Consider the following 18,131-nt stretch of genomic DNA (forward strand, 5'->3'; position numbering starts at 1 on the left):
AAAAAAGAGAGAAAGAAAGAAAAAGAAAAGTATACCAAGAAAGGGCTAGGGCTGCAGTCTGCAAAGCATTCCTGATTCAACCCCCAGTACCTAAAAATGTTTTAAAACGGAGAGAAATATATAAAAAATGGGTAAAGTACAAAGGTGGAAGCTCCGTGATAATTTGTGGGGTTCATTCTATTTTCCCCTATAGACACGTTTGGAAGATTTCATAATATAAAACTTCTGCAAACACCGAACCGCAGCCACTGTGGCGGAAGCTTTCTGGCTTCGACTCTGTCCTGGAGACAGATGGGCTCCTGCAAGTCTTCCCCCCCCCACCAATGATTAGGCTGAGTCATAAAACAGAAACCTCATGGGAAAGTTTTAAAGGAGCCACAGCTGCATCGGCCTGAAGGCGATGTAAAAACCGGCAGCTGATGGCTGTGCACGACACCCCCCGCCCCCCGGTTCTTCCCGTACGCGCAGGGGTGGTCAGGGTGCATGGCAGGGACTCGGATGCAGGCCCCACAGCTCTGAACACAGGCAGATCCACAGCCCTGACTTGGCCAAGAGTCAGGGCGGCAGAAACACCAAAGGCCCTCTCTGGTCCAAGTCCCTCCTGCTACTTGCCAAGCCTGTTTTCATCACATCTTGCTTCAGTTTTAATTATTTTTCATTTGGGGGCCTGCTCCAAGGAGGCAGAAGCCTCGGCCTCCACATCACCTGAATGACTGCACCTCTCTAGTGTGAGGTTCCAGACAGAAGTGGACGGACAGGCGGCCCGGGTAACTTACTGTGCCAATGCACCCCTGACGAGTTCTGTCCTCACCACTTAGTCGGGTCACTATGACACCGATCCTTACTCATGGTTTTCGATCCTAGATAACAATTTAGGGAAGCTCTAAACAAAACTTCTTTTATGTCAGATCCTCATGAGAGTAAAGGTAATTAAAGGAAATGAAGAAAAAATTCTCCAGGAGAAAAATCTCAGAGCTGCATAAAATCCTTGAACAACAAATGTGAAAGTTTGCATGAATCTTCAAGAAATATAGACACAACCATGACTGTCATTTTCGTAAGGAGTTACTCTGTGAGTTACAACTTCAACTCTTCAAGGGTAAGAATTCTGCTTTTAAAACACATGCTGGTCCGCAATAAATAAACGTCAGGGGCTAGGGCCTGGCTCACTGACAAGAGGCTTACCTGGTATGCGTAAGGACCCGAGTTCAACTCCCCAGCACCCCGCAAACAAATTTAACTCAATCAAGCAAGCAATTGTGTACTGTTACTGAATTCCTAGGGAGAAGCTATTTCCAGTCCCAGCCCAGGTTGCTGGAGCTCGTATGATTCAACGCACCTATGCATACTTGAATGGGAGTAGGGTAGACTGAAAAGTATTTTATATCTAAAGCAGTTCAGGTGTGAGTGTGGCCACGTCTACCTTCCAATTAGTCTTTGCAATCACGAAACACACCGGCTGAGCCCACGCTGCGGAAAGCCACTGACTTGCTCCCCAAAACCCAGAGAGCACACCCCTGTGTTGACGCAGTGTTAGCGAGATCACAGGGCTCAGTTAGCCAGCAACAGGACCATTTCCTTAGGGCCCTTGCAAAGGGTGCTACCACCAGCTCGGCAAACTGCTTTGTGGTTTGACGGATGCAGACTTAGACTGTAATGCAAAGCTAAAGGATATTTCTGAACCAATTCGGAGCGAGGTAACTAGTGACTGCTTCCGTGTTGCCTGAGAAGGCGGCTGTGATGTCAGGGTTTTGCAGGGACAGCTCAGCAGAAGGATAAGAGCAGTAACATTTCCTCCAAGCAACAGCTTTGGCTTCCTGCTAAGTAGACGAAGTTAAAAACAAAAAGTTAACCAATGGGTGCACTAACTGTACTTAACTGCATGCCCTTGTCACCCTACTCCAAATTTTCGTTCTCCTAGAAAATAATGCTTAGCCACAGCCAGAAATTTTTCTATTTTTAGCAGAGGTACAAGTGGAAGCAACTTGATTGCTACTGTGGAAACGGAACTTGCCTGAAAGGAAGTGCCAATCAGCCATTTCTGCAGGACTTCTACAAACCTTGTGCTTGTGCTTGAGATCCAGAGTTCCTTGACCTGGGAACCCCAGAGTTCCTCACCTAACCTCCCTTGCTTGAGACAGTAGGACTCAGGAGTTGTGCTGGCCCTTAGGGAGGTGTGGGTGGCACAAGGGCACACACAGACTGTCCCTGTCCTGGTACAGCCGAGGCCAGATGCTTAGATCCGCCCTAACTCACCGCCACACTGCCTGAGTGTGCAAAGCACTCTCATGTTCATGTGACCTAATCATCAGGCAGGCATTCTGCTCCCCGCTTCGAAGATATAAAGGAGCAGCCCGGAGTGGTAGCACCCAGCCGCAATCCCAGTAGCGGGAGGCTGAGGCAGGAGGATCATTGAGAGTTCAAGCCAGTCAGAATTACACAGCGAGACGCCATTTCAAGCAAAACAAAACAAAGAGTGAGAAAGTGCAGTCTGAGGCTCCTCCGCCCTTCCCCGTGCCCACTCACTCCTCGTTGAGGGCGCAGCGCCGGTTGGTGAGGGTGCCGTTCTTGCACAGTGTGTTCCTGAGCTCGGAGTAGAGCTTGTCGGCCAGGGGCAGCGGAACCCCTTCCCAGAGCAGGATCAGCACCACGATCACCGCCGACTCGCACGTGTGGCCCGAGCGTTCCCGCACCAGGCACAGCAGCTTCTCCTCCTTCGAGCTCCTGCGGATCACCTGTGGGCGCCACCCCGCACCCACCACCCCAAGGAGAGGGTCACTGCAGGCCCGTGGGTGGCGCAGCTGCCTCTCCTGCCCCTCCACCTGGGCCACCCAGTGTAGGAGGCGGGGGCTCCACACCTCTTTCGGTCTGAGCAGGCTGCCCCCACAAAGCCACCCACCTGCGTCAAAGTCAGAGCTGCAGCTGGCAGGGGTGCACACCTGTGACCCCAGCACCCGGAAGGCTGAGACAGGAGAGTGGCCAGGAGTTCAGCCTGGGCCACACAGTGAGCTGAACTACACAGCAAGACCCGGTCTCAAAAAACAAAAACAAAACCCCCCCAAAAACCAAAAACCAAAAACAAAAACAAACCCACAACAAAATAACAAGCTAGAGCTAGATAAGACTGCAGGGGCTGAGTTTAAGGGTTCCATAATATCGAGAACATTTAGGGCATTTAAAGGATAAAGGACTAAGTCTTAATATTTCAAGAATTACAGTGGACCGTCAAGTTACGACTGGCCTGACCTATGAACAACTTGGCTTAACCAGGTTAATGGAAAATTCATCTGCCTCTTGTTATCAATAGTGTGTACCCAGGTAAACACCCAGATCTGTTGGACTTACAACCAACTGGAGTTACAACCTGCCCTTGGGAACCAATCAAGTTCGTAAGTCAAGGGTCCACTGTATTCTTTAAGCAGACAACAGAATGGACCTTCACCTCACTACTAAAATCTTGCAATTAAACGCAGTCCACTCATGATCTGAAAATGAGTCTGCTTCCTCCAGAGGGACACGGCAAGCCTGGGCAGCCCCGTTCCCACGGGCGGGACCTGGACGTAGGTTAATCAGAATTCCCAGACTGAAGCCCGAACTTACCCACTTGGCAACTGGACATCCCTGAGAACTTTTGCCTTCTTTACCAGTATAGACGACTTTTTCAATCCTAATAGCTTTACCCTTCTGTCCAAACCTTAAAGAGACCCACAGAACACACAGACACAATTAGCAAACAGCCTCAAGCGGCAACCAAAATATTTGAACATTTGAGCACAATTTTATTCTATGACCACATCCTGAGAAATGAATGGTTTATTTAATAATAAAAAAAGTTCTAAGCCAAGCAAACTGGATAATAGTCTTTTAGTCTTGTTTCTCTTCAGTATCAAAATATACTGAAAATTGTAATGAACTGTTTTATAGCTTTATTGGGTAAAAATGATGGGAAGGCTTATTTTTATGCATAATTTCACAAAGCACACATTTTAAGTTAGTTTGCTACATTCAGTCTAGTAAAATGTTTTTTATTTTTGTCCTTTACTGAGCTGTTTTAAAACTAAAGGAATCATCACAGATTTTCACTAGAGCTGTTCTTCAAATACTTGTATTTTTTAAAAGGTGCCTGCCCAGTGATTAGTATTTTTGCCACTCTGAAAACATAGGACAGATCCAGAAACAGACTATTTCCCCTTGTGACAAAAACACTATGTGTTGCTTGCTAATAGAAGCACAATTACAGAAATTCACTCCTGCCAGGTACGAGCTGGGTGGATCCTGAGTGACTTTCTACATGATAATTCAGAAGTGCTTGGGGACTAGAGCCAGAGTGACACCAAGTGTGCTCCTGCTGCCCATGAGGGTGCTAGTGGGCGCACACCCCACTGGGGGCAGGGCCAGCCACAGCTCTAGCAAAGGTGCCCTGCACAAATCAGCTCACACCTGGGGTCTTGGAGAATTGTCCTACACGCTAATGCTTGTACTCCTGGGACGGACAAGGAAACAAGATGCAGAAACCACAGCTAGGGCCGGGCTGCCTCCTGGCAGCTTTCCACCCACAGTGCTACAGGAGGGAAACTGGTTCCTCTCTCAATGCCCTGAGTACCCTGTGCCTGGCAGGCTGGTGGCTGATTCTTGTGTTCGTGTGCAGCCCGTGCCAGCGAGCAGACGATGAGCCCTGTCCAATGTTGTGACTCCCTGGTGATGGAGGGTGGCATGTTGGCAAGCCCGGAGGGGGGGCCTGCTAAAATCCCTGATGTATAATTGTTCACTGCGTTTTGCGGGGAGCCTGGGAAAGTCTGACATGTACAAAGGATAAACGGTAATCTGCCCTGTGCCTTTGCATTAATTACCTTTCTTCCATGATTTCTCTAATAGCTGCCACATTAGGACCTGCTCCTAGATGGGTATAAAAGGGACCTTCATCTTTTTCAATAATTTGCTCTGTTGAGATAATAGAAGATTATTATTTTAGACCTCAATGATACTAAATATAAAGGCTACATCCACAAAGATTATCCCCCAGTGCCACATTTAGGGCCTTAAGTGACTTTAAAAATGTTTTATTCTTGAAAATGAGTAAATTGATGGATGGGTCTATTAAAAAATGTGCCAGATAACTAAGTATATGTACATGAGGACTACTGGAAAAAATTTATTAAATTACGGTTCAGATATGGTATAAGAAATTATTTACTTTAGAACAATTGAGTGGGACTCAATGAAGAAAATAGTGAAGGAATTAGAATGTATTATATGTGATATAATTTGAGTTTTTAAACTAAAACTTTAAAAAAATTAAAGCTGACTAGAAGTTTTCCTGCCACTTGGGATGTAAAAAGATTTTTTTAAAAAAATGGTTTCCTGTCCATCCCATACCCCAGATAATACTAGGTTTATTATCAAGAATGCCCTTTTCTGGTCACTTTCCCACATCGTTTATATTCTGTTTTGAAAATAAGAATATTCAATCCAGACCCGGGTTTTTGTGCTGTAGCCGTTTGGTGGGAGCCAGGGTGAAAGAGGGATCAGCGTGCCGAGGATGGGTGGTGATGGTGAAGTGGCCAGAGCCCCACTAGTGGGGAGGACGTGGGTGGTGGCACTTTTACCAGCCACGAAGAGCAGGCAGGACTGCTCGAGTCCTTCCCGATGTCCTTCCCGATGTCCTCCACCAAGGCCCCGGGTGTCCCTGTCAGGGTCCTCATCTATGGACAAAAATGCTTCCTTATTCTCAGAGGCCTCATGTACTCAACTCGAACAAAAAGCTGTTTAATTTTCTTTTTGTTCTTTTTGGTACCGGGGAACGAACTCAGGACCTTGCACTTGAGAGGTGCAACTGAGCTAAATCCCCAGACCCAAAAAGCTGTTGTTTTAAAAAGTCTCATTTTTATCAAGGTGAAATATTAGCGAAAATGGAATGAAAATTAGTATCGATCACATTTTAAGTGTATAAGAAAAAGGATAAACTCATGAGTATCTAAAATAATTTCCTCATTATCCAGAAATCTTGTACAACTACTATTTAAGCCTAAATTTTAAAAAATTAAAAGTTCCTCTATTAGTTCGTATGTGGTAGTTACTTTTAAAGGGTAACACATTTTTCCTTTTCTCCCCTCGGCTGTGTGTCTGTCCGGAATGATTTCAGAATTAAATAGAGGGATTAACCTAAAACAGATGCATTTGTATTTTAAAAGGTCTAAATGGGAGAGGGGTGTGAACGCACACAATTGCTTCAATTTTTTTGAAAAAAACTGCACGTGAGGTTTTCTCTCACACAGCACCCAAATCGGTCATTTAAAGACAAAAACGTAAGATTCAGAGTTATGAGCCTTTACAAATCGCTCCCAGACTCGATATTTTTTTAAAAAGAAAAAGAAAACCCCACATGTGAAGCCAAATCTGCTAATTCCAGGTAAGCGCCGTGCGCGTCGGGCTCCTCTGGACTTACCTACGCATCGGCACGACGGGAAATCATACTGAGTTTTGACAGGTGTATCCAATAAATTCTTTATCGGGGTCTCTAGTAATTTGGAAGGTGACTCTATAAAACTATTGAGAACAGAGCCAGCTGTTCTTTTGGTTGGCGTCTTTTCGGAAGGGGCTGCCTGCGGCTCTCCCGAGGAGGCCAGGCCACTGAGCTCCGAGGCGCTCAGCTTTCTGGACAGCACCATGAGGGCCCCGGATGTCTCGACTTTCACTTGTTTCTGTGACTTGAGGGCCAGAGCCTTATGGTCAAACAAGGACTTGACCTGAAACTGCTTCAGGTGCTGCTCCATGGTCTCGAGGATGCTCTTGGGCTGCGCATGCTCACAGCCCAGGGCAGGAGCCTCTTGCTTGCTCGGCTTCTTCCACACCCTGGGGTCCTGCTGCCCGGCCCCGGGGAGAGCACAGGCGTGGGGCGTGGACCCGGGCTCTAGCTTGATCGGCCTGTTCATCGGGCGGGGGCAAGGTTCCGCGTGGGGCTGCTTGGCTTGCTGCTGTCCCTGCCTGTGCAGGAGGTGCCACCTCAGTGCCGCGTGCTTCTGAATGTCCTTCTGGGGAGGGGCCTGAGTGTGACTTCGTCCCTGCTCGGGCGCAGGGAAAGCCTTGGCTGGGTTGTGCACCGAGTACCTCTGCTGCACCAGCTGTGCGGCCTGCTGTGCAGACTCATCGTGGCTTCTGCTTGTGTAGCCCTGCAGAGCCGGCGCTTGCGGCTGCTTCTGCTCTTGCTCTGGAAAGCAGCCGTGCAGGACCCCTGGCCTCAGAGGCACAGCGTGTGGAAGGTACGGCAAGTGCTGGGTCCTGTTTCCCGCAGGGGGTTCGGAAGGTGTACCTTGTTCTTTATTCTCTGGAACTACGTGTGCGTTGTTCGAACAGGAAATCTGGGTTTGGCTTGCATTTGATTTCAAGATCTGGCCATAGGGGGAGTTCCTACTGCTCACATCCCGTCCTTGCTCCAATCCCGCCTGGGCGTTCTGAGTCTGGAACGCACGCGCTTTTGAACACTGGCTCTCCCCGCCGGAGCATTCTTCCACTTTAATGTGGCCAAAGAACAGTCCCTCTCCTTGCAGTTCACTGTTACCTTGGGGGCGAGGAAAAGTCGGAGGCGTTTGTTCTTTATTCTTCATTTGTAGTCTGTGCTGCTGTTGCTGCTGGTGGTGGTTTTGCGGGAATTGTGAGTTTTGGGGTGGTTGTGTTTGTGCTGCCTGCTTTGAGGGCTTGTGTTGCATAAGGTGCGAGCTTGAAAACAGGTCCAGCTGTGCAGTCAGATTCAAGTGCCGTCTCAACAACGGGGACAGGATTCTCTCCGATTGGGGATCTGCAGCTTGCTGGAAACGATACGGAGGGCCGCAGAGCGCCTGTGCGCGGGCGTCAGGGGAGGGGTCCGCCTTGGAAACGTGGCGCTGGCGGGAGGGGAGTGCGAGCTGGAGCTGCTGGTCCACGGTGCCCTGCAGCTGGCCCTGCCTCCCATCGCCACGAAGCACCGGGGACTGAGCCGGCCCCACCAGCGCCCCAGGCGCGGGGTTTCCAGTATATGGCCTAGAGGTCGGGTGCAGAGCAGGTCGGGGCTGGTACTGCAGCGTGGAGCACAGGGACGGCTCGCTGCATGTTTGCTGGGGTTGGGCTTGGTGAACGGGAGGGGTCTTCAGCTCGATCCACCCCGGTTTCACATAGTGCTGGGCTGAGGGCACCAGACCTCGAGCCTGCTGCTGGGCCTGATCTTGCAGAATCTCGGGCTCTTTGGGTCCCAGCTGTGGCGGGCAGGGGTTCTGCGCCTCTCTCCCCAGACTGAGGGCCTGGGGGTTGAGCTGGAGGGGGTCCACGCGGTCTGGTGTTGGCTCGGCTCTCTGGGCGCAGGCGGGCATGGGCCCTGGCAGGCCTGAGCCGCTCTGAGGGGCACCATCACCCCGAGGCCCTCCCAGAAGCCTCGGGGCCGGGCCGGACGCACAAGGCGAGGGACTGGGGCTTGGGGGTGGGGGAGCCTCAGGTCCAGCCTCGATTTTTACTTCCCTTAGGAGAGTTACGCTGCTTTGGTTGGGGAACTGGTGGTGTTCTTCTGAAACTGCATTCTGCAGCGTGGCTTTTCCTGCGGAAAAAAGAGGAGGAGACGGAGGGGGAGGTGGGGGGAGAAGCAACTGCGGCAGAGGTGGTGTGGTCGTGGGTTCCGTAGGGAACACTGAGCTCTGCTTGAAGTAAGCACCATTGGTTTTGTCTTGCTGTAAATACTGTTGGGAGCTGTCTCCAGCAGCTTGCCAGTTGCTGCTGGACCCTGAACACAGCCCCTCGGCAGACGCCAGCACCGAGTTTCCCTGGGCACCATCACTGGTCTGCGCGGGACCCGGGCAGTTCTCCGGCTCCTGCTGCTGCACCGGCCTCTGGAAGGGGCAGGTATCTGGAATCGCGGCCGGCGGCCTGGCGCGGCCTGTGTTGCAGGCCTCGGTGGCCACCGCGGTTGGCTCTGGGGGCAGATCGATCTGCCCTGAGGTATGCGATGGCGGGGCGACTGCACAGGGCGCCTTGGGAGGAGAGGCCAGGCTGGCATCGGCGTGGCTGCAGGCTGCGGCTCTCTGCAGCGGGACGGAGATACAATCCGGGTCGCACCGGGACAGGGTGTCCTCCGGGCGTTCATCGCGCGTGTTCTCCAGGGAAGAGGCAGAATCTGTAGCACCATTGGGCACGAGGGCGGCCCTGTTCTTCAGCAGTAACGCAATGTTCTCGTCTCGGTACTGAGCACCCTTCTGCTCCTGCTCCCCCGGAACCCGGTACTCTGGGTTTTCTGGCCCGTTGCAGTCGCGCCTTGGAGAAGTGGCGGGATCTTCAACTGCGTCTTCTCGGGCTCCGGAGCTCCGGGGTTCTCTGTTCTCGCTCGCCTCGGGGGCGGCCGGCTGGCTGCTGCTTCCGGCGGGGCTCCTCTCCGGGCTTTCCCCGCAGCTGTTTCGTTCTCTGCTGGCCTTCTGGTCTTGTCTCAGCTTCTTGTTCTGCTGGAACCCGGAGAGGGACGGCTCGCTGACTGTGCGCTTTATCCCCCCGTTTTCCAGGCACCAGGAGAAGCCTCTGCCCTCGTGGAGGAAGTCGGGACTGGCGCGGCCGCTCGGGGGGACCCCGGGCCAGCTCCTGAGGGCCTGCCACCTGGTGTCCCCGTTCGCCTCGGGGGCTGGGCTTCCGTTCTGCAGCTTGGCCGCCAGAGGCTCGGGCTGGCAGGGAGCGGGCGCTGGGACCAGGAACGGACTGAGTGTGCCGCCCGCCGCATGGCTGCTTCTGTCCTGTTCCATCAGGCTTGCTGCGCGGCCATCCACGAGCTGCCTCTGCGAGAGTCCTGGGGGCAGGGAGACAGGGACAAGGCATGAACACACCACTCCCCAGGGACTGCTGCGTAAGTACACAGTAAAGCCACCTCCCGGCACCGCTACAGGAAGTGACAATTCCCGTCTTGCCAGCGAACCCCAAATGCTTATGGCCGAGGAGAGACAGCGTGACCAGGGGCATCGCTGATGCGGGAATTCAGACTGGGTTAGCACCGAGTGCCAACTTCCTTCCAAAATAATTCTTCCTGGTCACGATGCAAAGAACAAGACAGAAAGATTGCTTTTCCGTTTCCTGTGGACTTCACTCAACTGGTCTCTTGCCTGGCTCTGTCCTTTCTGCCTCCTTGATGCTCCCTGGGCCCTCTGCCCTGCTGTGTCACACCTTGGGGTCTCCTCATCTGTCCCAGGATTGACAACAGTCACTTTCCTCAAAGGTCTTTCCCGGAAGCCTTAAGCAGCACCCTGGGCGTGTCATGTGAATGCCTCTGCAATCTCCCCTCCTGCCCCCGTGCCGGACCCCCTGTGCCCAGGTCTCCGGGGTTTAAGCCTCTCCCTGGCCACCTTCTCGTCTTGCCTCCTGCTCCTCCTCATGGTTCATAATCCGTAGCACTTAGGAAAGCCCCGACCAAGAAAGCATTTCCAGGACTCCCTGCTTCTACCTTTTACTGAGTTTCAAACGCAGGGCCTTGCACATGCCAGCCAGGTAGGCGCTCGTTCTACCACACTGCTACATCATGCTCGGCCCTTCTGGTTTGGAGACAGGCCTCACGAGGTTGCCTCCTCAGATCTTGAACTTAGGATCCTCCTGCCTCAGCCTCCCAGAATGTTAGGGTATAGGAATGGGCTGCCCTGCCTGGCTCGGCTCTTTGGGTCTTGCTGGGATTCTGTCTTTGCCTCCCCGAAAGAATCATTCACTTCCATCCATGCTATTTCCTGGAACTCGAAGGTGGCCAGTTGCTGAACTACTCAGTTATGCTTTCTTCTCTCTCATCAGCCCGTGATTCCCTAAGAAGTCTTTTTTCCCATTTGAAATATAGTCATTATTTCTCCCAGTCTTTCTGGTCACTTTTATTATAGGGATGTAAAATAGGAAAGGACTATTTTCCATTTCGGCTAAAAACAAAACTCTATTAAAAATAGCCATTGCTTATTAAACAAGACAAATGAAAAACAGGAAGAAATGAGGCAGAAACACTAAAAAGCAATGCTAAAATTATTGTCTGAAGGTAAGAAGAGCCTGTGCTGGTAAACGGAGAATCCAGAGACAATCTCAAGAGCAGTTGAGAATCCAGGAGAGTAGCAACAATGCACAGCCTCACTACAGAAAAGCAACAGCTCCTTTACGGGAATAAAGTATTGTTGCTATAAGAGAAAAAAATGAAATGCTCACTATATACCAAGCTGGCCGTGACCTCACAGTAATCCTCCTGCCTCAGCCTCCTGAAATGTGCACACTATGCTCAGCAACAGAAAAAATTGATTATATGTGTGTCACTTAATAAAATTTAAATGGAAGAAGTTTGAATCCATTAGGCGAAAGCAACAGTGACACCTGCTGTCCCGCCAGTGTTGAGAGCTCCACGGGGTTATTCTGGGGACCCCAGTCCCAGAAATGGGGCGGCTTCACACCAGGAGGCGTCACAAAAGCAATAAGCTTGGATTTCAGGGATGTGGTGTGAAAAAATGCAAAATTATCTGTTTTTAAAAATACTTATGCTAAAATAACACGATTGGATATATTGGGTAAAATAAAGCATTAAGTCAATTTCATCGTTCTTGTTTCAATGTGAGTGCTAGGAAATTTCGCACTGCATGCTTGGCTCAGATTTTCTTTCCACTGGAGACCACGGCAGGACCCATCCCCGAAACATCGTCACACTGCCAAACAGCTTCGAGGGTCATGGAAACGTGGTAGTGGCCACACACGGGCCTTTAAGACCAGGGAGTGACTACTGTACACAAAGTAAAAGTTTACAAGCAAACCTAGAGAGTGGGCCAAAATAGGATCGAAAAAAAATAAAACCAAAACCAATGAACCAATTCATATACTGCGTAGCTTCCATCCCCACGCAGGTGTACGGTAAGACAATCCACCCACAGAAATACGCAGGCTGTGTGTACGATCCATGCAGGCATAAAACAGTTTAAGTGTCCAACATTGTTCTCTCTTGCAATCCCTCCCACCTAATTATGGACTTTTTTTGAAGTGTCAAGGGCAAATTACAGCAGACGAGGCTCTCAGATCCTGCCCGTGCCTAAGAACTGCTCCTAAAAGTGATGAAGGTGGCTTCAGATAAAATTTACTTCATGACAGTTGCCATTTTAAATGCTGATCTCAATGCGTCCATAGAAGTTTTTTGTCTCTGACAGCAATTTCTTTCCTGGGGGTTGTGAAAAGGTTAACTTTTTCAGGAAGGGGAGGAAAATGATAGTTTTTCCATTTTGGGGTGGAGAGAATCCATCTTTGGTGGCTATTTGTTGCTGGTCTATGAATCTGATTCAGAAAACAAACAGCTTTTTATTTTGTTTTTATTTTATTATGTTTGTTTGTTTGTTTTTGAGACAGGGTCTCACTATGTAGTGAGACTGACCTGGAACTCACTGTGTGGCCCAGGCTGGTCTCAAACTCACAGCGATTCTCTTGCCTCAGCCTCCTGAGTGCTGGTATTATAGGTGTTCACCACCACAGCCAGCCAGAGAGCCTTTTAGACAGGAAAAAGGGACCAGACCATCTTTGGCTTCCCTGTGTCCTGAGCCCCCGGACTGTGAGGCTATTGGATGTCAGGGGTTCCTGAGCCCTCGGCCAAAACACAAACAAAACGAAGCTTGTTCATTTTGCTTGTAGAAATCGACAACTTTTTCCTGCTGTAGCTTCTACAGATTCACAGATTTTTTTTCACGTTGAGATGAAATTAATAATTGTATAACAGGCCCTATTTTGTAGGGACTTCCCTGCTAATCAATGAAAAAAAATTTTTTTCAAGCATTTCTCAGATGGATATCCATTTTCATTTGAGATGCTCGGGGGCGATACTCTAGTAACAGCACCGCAGCCTGGGTATGTTCTGGGGCTTCTTTGGGCTGGCTCTGCCCAGGGTCGAGGGGCTGCACCTGGGTCTGGCCCCGCCTAGAAGTGGGCAGTGACCCGGGAGCCGTCCTGTCTCTGCCCTGCCTCCTGGGCCCCTCCTGGTGCTCTCCAGAAACCCAGCCCACCAAAGGGACCTTGTTTCCACCCATCAACTTCACACAGGGCACTAAACTCTAAACCCCAGTGTAGTTTCGCAAGGACAAGAGATTCTTTTTATTTCTCAGAGTCCTGGGTCAGAAACAGTCCATTCGGTCAGATCTGTTCTCGGAAGTACCTGATGTCACACACATTTTGACTTCTCATGATTGGTTGCTTTGGAGACTGAAATTAATTACAATTGCAACTCACTGTGCCAATCAGGGTACACTCCCATGTGCGTCCAAATAGTCAACGCCAGCCTTTGGAAGTTTGAGCACGGTCCGCGCGCTGTACCAAAAAACAGCCGACGCCAGTGAATACTGCACTGAAATAATCATCCACTGGACAAAGACAATTTTCTCTTTGGAAGAAGAGGGCCACTGGCTTCCCTATTTAGACACTGGACAGTCAGGGTGCTACCGTTTTTTCGTAAAACTGTCAGGAAGTTTTATAAAAGCGCAAGGTCCTTTGGGAAACCCTGGAAGGGTTCACGGGCTCTGCTTGCCAGGCTCTCTGCATGGTTTGAACAGCTCATGTTGTAAGACTTAGTTACCATTAAAAATCAACGTCCAGTTTTTAACATTTCTTAAGACCCTCTTGAGGAGCATGGCTAATATCAAGCAATCAAACTGTATCTCATGAAATCTCCAAACATTTCACAAAGTGCTCCTTAGTACTGCTCACGAGCTGGTTCTACACCCATCATCATCACTAGAACATTAATGAATCATCTTTTTTTAAAAATAGAATACAGGTGCCCTAGGCGGGTGTGGTGGCTCGTGCCTGTATCCCACCACCAGGAGGCCGAGGCATGGTGAGCTCACACTGAGACCATGTGGAGAGAGCAACTGACATTGCTGGGGTGAGTGTGAACTAGCACACCCACTGTGGAAATCGTGTGGAGGGTCCTCAAAAAGCTAGAACTAGAAATTGTATTTGACCCAGACACTCCCCTTCTTTCTCCAAAAGGCTGAAGTCGGCACAGTACAGTGATCCACGCACACCCTGGTTTCCAGCAGCACAACTCCCAATGGCTAAGTCTTTGAAGCAGCCTATATGTCTGCCATCAACAGATGAATACAGAAAATGCAGTATTTACACCATGGAGCTGTTCTGCCATAAAGAAGGATAAGCTTGAGTTATCTGTAGGAAAATGGGTGCTCCTTGAAACCCTAAAGTCAAGTAAAATAAACCAGACACGCAGCTGAAACATGGAGTGGTTTCTCGTACATGAACAATCTAAAGTACAAAGAAAGAGCGTAATAAAAGATCAGTAAAAGGAAGTAGGGAAATGGGTCTCCAGCAGGAGTGGGGACCAAGAGAAGGAGGGGAAGGGGATGAAAACGGAGTTTACAGTGAGTTGTGTCCAGGCTGGGATTTAGCTCCATGGCACTGTGCCTGCCTCACAAGCACAAGGTGCCCAGTTCAATCCCCGGTACCAAAAAAAAAAAACAAAAACACACCAACCCAAACAAACAAACAAAAACAGATGCTTGTGTCCAAGCACCAACTCCATACAAGAAATGTGATCATTCTGCACTGCAAACATGGATTAATAAAAAATATATAAATGAAATAAGTAAAAGAGTGAATCCACCAAACCTAAGTAAGCTGATGTTAGAAGGCTGACGTGAGTGATCCTCCAAGGTGCCAACCAACACTAGTGAGAACCAGAGGCCTACATGCAACTGCCTGTTAGTCTAAAGATGTCTGAAGCCTCCAAGACAAAGAGACCATGTAAAAAACTCAGTACCATGTAATTAAAAAAAAAAATATATATATATATATATAATATTCAGCCAGGTATGGTAGTGCATACCTGCAATCCCTGCACTCAGAAGGCTGAGGCAGGAGGATTGCTGCAATTTTGAGACCAGCCTGGGCTACATAGTGCGTTTCAGGTCAGCCTAAACTACATAGTGAGACCCTGTCTTGGGGCAGGGAAGTAGCTCAGTGGTGCCTCGCCTGCCTGGCAAGTATAAGGTTCTGAATTCGATTCCCAGTACTGGGGGAAAAAGGAATAAAACCTTGTCTCAAAAAGCAAAAAAAAAAAAAGAATTTAAAAGATGGCCAGGGATTTAGCTCAGCAGTTCGGTGGCCTGCCTTGCAAGCGCAAGGACCCGAGTTCAATCCCCAAAAAAAAAAAAAAAAAAAAAAAAAAAAAAAAGGTAAGCAGCTTATGGACATTTCCTGACCATTCAGCACTTATTCTAGGAAAAGATGTGGCACTGTTTATTTGCATTACTATAAATTATCTTCATCAAAATTTAATACCTAGCTCAGTACTTGAATTACACACACACACCCACACACACACACCCACACTCAAGAGGATTTCTGAATATGTGAGACTATTAAGAGTTTCTTTCTAGGTTTCCTCCAAAAGCAACAGAGTAAATTAAACTTAAGATTGGATAAAATATAATACTCAAAGTATATAAAACTATATAGTAGTATTCTTTTAGAGGCTGAAAGGGCAACTGTAGAAATTACCTACAGGAGAAGGTTAATTAAATTACAATGAAAGGAAAATGATATAATTCAGACCCACTACTTTTTTTTTTTTTTTTTTTTTTTAGACAGGGTTTCACTATGTAGTTGAGACTGACCCGGAACTCACTCTGTAGCCCAGGCTGGTCTCGAACTCACAGCGATCCTCCTGCCTCAGCCTCCCAAGTGCTGGGATTAGAGGCGTGTGCCACCACACCCGGCTATCTTTTTATTCTAATAGTCTAAGAACATCACTCCTAAAACCTGGCTTTCTAAGGCATCGGAGTGGCACTGTGCTGCTGTGGGTAGCAGGCTTGGCAGGGTCCGGGGCCAAGCTGGACACAGCCGTACGCTCTGATGGCACGTCCTGGAGCGGGGTTATCTAAGGACAAGGATTTTGGGATTTAAGCGAATGCCACAGAGTAATTTTTCACGGACAGAGACAGGGGTCAGAGACACAGACAGAGACCGAGGGGCCAGCTTCCATGTCCCCATCACAGTGCAGGCCCCAAGGCATGCTTATCCCTGGGGCCTTCTGATGGCCAGGGACACTGCTTCCTGGAGACCACAGCAGGGCTCAGCCCCAGCAGTTTCCTTCTGGCCGAGCTCTGTGCCCTGTGCCCTCTCCCTCTCCCTCAGCCAGGAGGATAATTTGTTACGAATTCAGGCCACATCGGCAGCATCTGTGAAACAATTACTGCCTCCGGGGCGGCCGCAGCTCATCCATCACGGAGCTGACAGCCTCCCTCCGCCTGCGACACGGGACCTGGACCAGCGCCACCTCCCCGGCCACCAGGTGGCCCGGCCCAGCCCATGGGCTCCAGTTACCCCCAGGCTGGCCAGGTCCCACCACGCTGAGGGTTTGTGAAGAATCTGTATTTGCTTTTTGGCTTTGGTTTACTGACTTGAGGGACCGCATCCCTCCCTTCCCTAGAGGACAGAGCTGCACATCCTTAAAGCTCTCTCGAGGGCATGGAAGACACAGCTCACACACTGCACAGTTGCTGGGAAGCAGTAAATTTTCCCGTGTGCCCGGGCCTCACTAGCAGCTCATAGCAGCGTCTGCTGAGCTGGGACCAGGCACCTGGGGACCCTGTGGGGCTGAGCATCATCAGTGCGCTGCTCACACCCACTCCATGGGTAGGAAGTGTTTCGAGATAAACACTGGGGGAGCGAGGTGTGTGCTTGATAACGTGCACCTCTAATCCCAGCACTCTGGGAGGCTGAGGCAGGAGGATGGAAAGTTCAACTACAGCCTGGAAAAATTAGAGACCCTGTCACAAAATTAAAAAAAAAGGCTGGGGATGCAGCCCAGTGTAGAGCCCAGGGTTCGATCCCCAGCAGCACCAAAATAAATAAAGACATCACATTTGATTGTACTGCCCACAAAGTACAGTGTGCTAAGCTCTCTCAGACTCTCCTTGCTGAGGAGCAGCAGCATGTTTTATGTCAAGCAAACACTTGCAGGTGCGCACGGCCGTGAACCTCCTCGCTGAGCTGCAGGCTTGGACGGGGTTCAGACGGAGTCGTGGGTGGTGGTGGTGCATGCCTGTAACCCCAGCGACTCAAGACGCTGAGGCAGGAGGATCTTCAGCTGGAGGCCAGCCTGGTAATGTGGTGAGACCTTCCCAAACAGTAAGAACATCAGGACTCAGCTGGGGTTGCGGCTCAGAAGCCTTGGGTCTAACACTGAGCAACACACACACACACACACACACACACACACACACACACACACACCTGAGTTTCAAAGACTGCAATGAAACTGTTCTAACAACCAAAAGATGGTGCAAAAATTACGGAAATGGGGCTGGAGATTTAGCTCAGTGGCTCTGTGCCTGCTTTGCAAGCACAAGGTCCTGAGTTCGATCTCTGGTACCCCTCCCCCCAAATTATGGAACTGGGTCAAAGATGCCACAAAAATGCTGGGCATGGAGGTGCACATTTATAATCCCTGCCCTCAGGAGGCTGAGGCAGGAGGATCGCTGCAAGTTCCGGGCCAGCCTGGGCTACATAGTGAGTTCTGGGCAGCCTGAACTACACAGCTAGACCCGGTCTCCAAACAAAACAAACCCACAGATATTCATCACAGATCTACACGTCGGGTCCTGGTGCAGCCACCAGCATCACGAAGGTCTCCTCTCGAACCTGGTATTCTAAGGGGGAAACAATAACCAAGGCACACAGTGAAGAAAGTAAACTGTGTGGAGCGGACAGAAGGGGCTGAGTGCTGGGGAAACGGCGGCAGTGTGCGGAGAGCCGGGAGGGTCGGGGAGGGTCGGGGCGCTGCGCGCCGCTGTATTTAGCTCCATGTGGCGGGTGGGCCCCTGAGGTAGATTTTACCATCTTGGGCCAAATCCTACAGGGAACGTCAGGATGGTAATCCGCACACCCTTAGCCAGCCGCGTGCAGGCAGCAACTGCAGTCGAAGGGGCGTCACCAGCGGGCCCGCCCGAAAGCTCCGAAAGCTCCCCGGGGAACCCTGCGGCGGCTCCGACCCCCGAGCACCCGCTGCATTCCCGCGATCCGCTCTTCCTGGCCTGCGGCTGCTCGCCCACCAGGCCACCTGCTTTGTCAGAAATCTCTGCTTCGGTGGTTTCCATGACAACCCACTTTTTTTTTTCCTTCCTATG

At 50.1% G+C, this 18,131-nt stretch overlaps 2 protein-coding genes across 2 annotated transcripts in view; both read right to left on the minus strand.

Annotated features, from left to right (window-relative positions):
- The window catches only part of LOC104874556 (methylcytosine dioxygenase TET2), a 31,082-nt gene extending 26,047 nt beyond the window's left edge, over positions 1-5,035 (minus strand). Inside the window, exons 1-3 of the mRNA XM_033756041.1 lie at positions 4,851-5,035; positions 3,601-3,694; positions 2,527-2,735 (exon numbers count right to left, since the gene is read on the minus strand). Coding sequence (XP_033611932.1) covers positions 2,527-2,735; positions 3,601-3,694; positions 4,851-4,861 — 314 coding nt within the window. The 5' untranslated portion in view covers positions 4,862-5,035. The remainder of the gene's footprint in view (positions 1-2,526; positions 2,736-3,600; positions 3,695-4,850) is intronic.
- A 1,029-nt stretch (positions 5,036-6,064) lies between these two features.
- Positions 6,065-18,131, minus strand: part of Tet2 (tet methylcytosine dioxygenase 2) — a 31,315-nt gene continuing 19,248 nt past the window's right edge. Inside the window, 2 exon segments of the mRNA XM_033756040.1 lie at positions 6,065-6,428; positions 6,430-9,793. Of these exon segments, the coding sequence (XP_033611931.1) occupies positions 6,359-6,428; positions 6,430-9,749 (3,390 nt within the window). The 5' untranslated portion in view covers positions 9,750-9,793 and the 3' untranslated portion in view covers positions 6,065-6,358.

The sequence above is a fragment of the Fukomys damarensis genome, unplaced genomic scaffold (assembly GCF_012274545.1).
Source record: "Fukomys damarensis isolate Sample0158 unplaced genomic scaffold, DMR_v1.0_HiC HiC_scaffold_25, whole genome shotgun sequence".
NCBI lineage: Eukaryota > Metazoa > Chordata > Mammalia > Rodentia > Bathyergidae > Fukomys > Fukomys damarensis.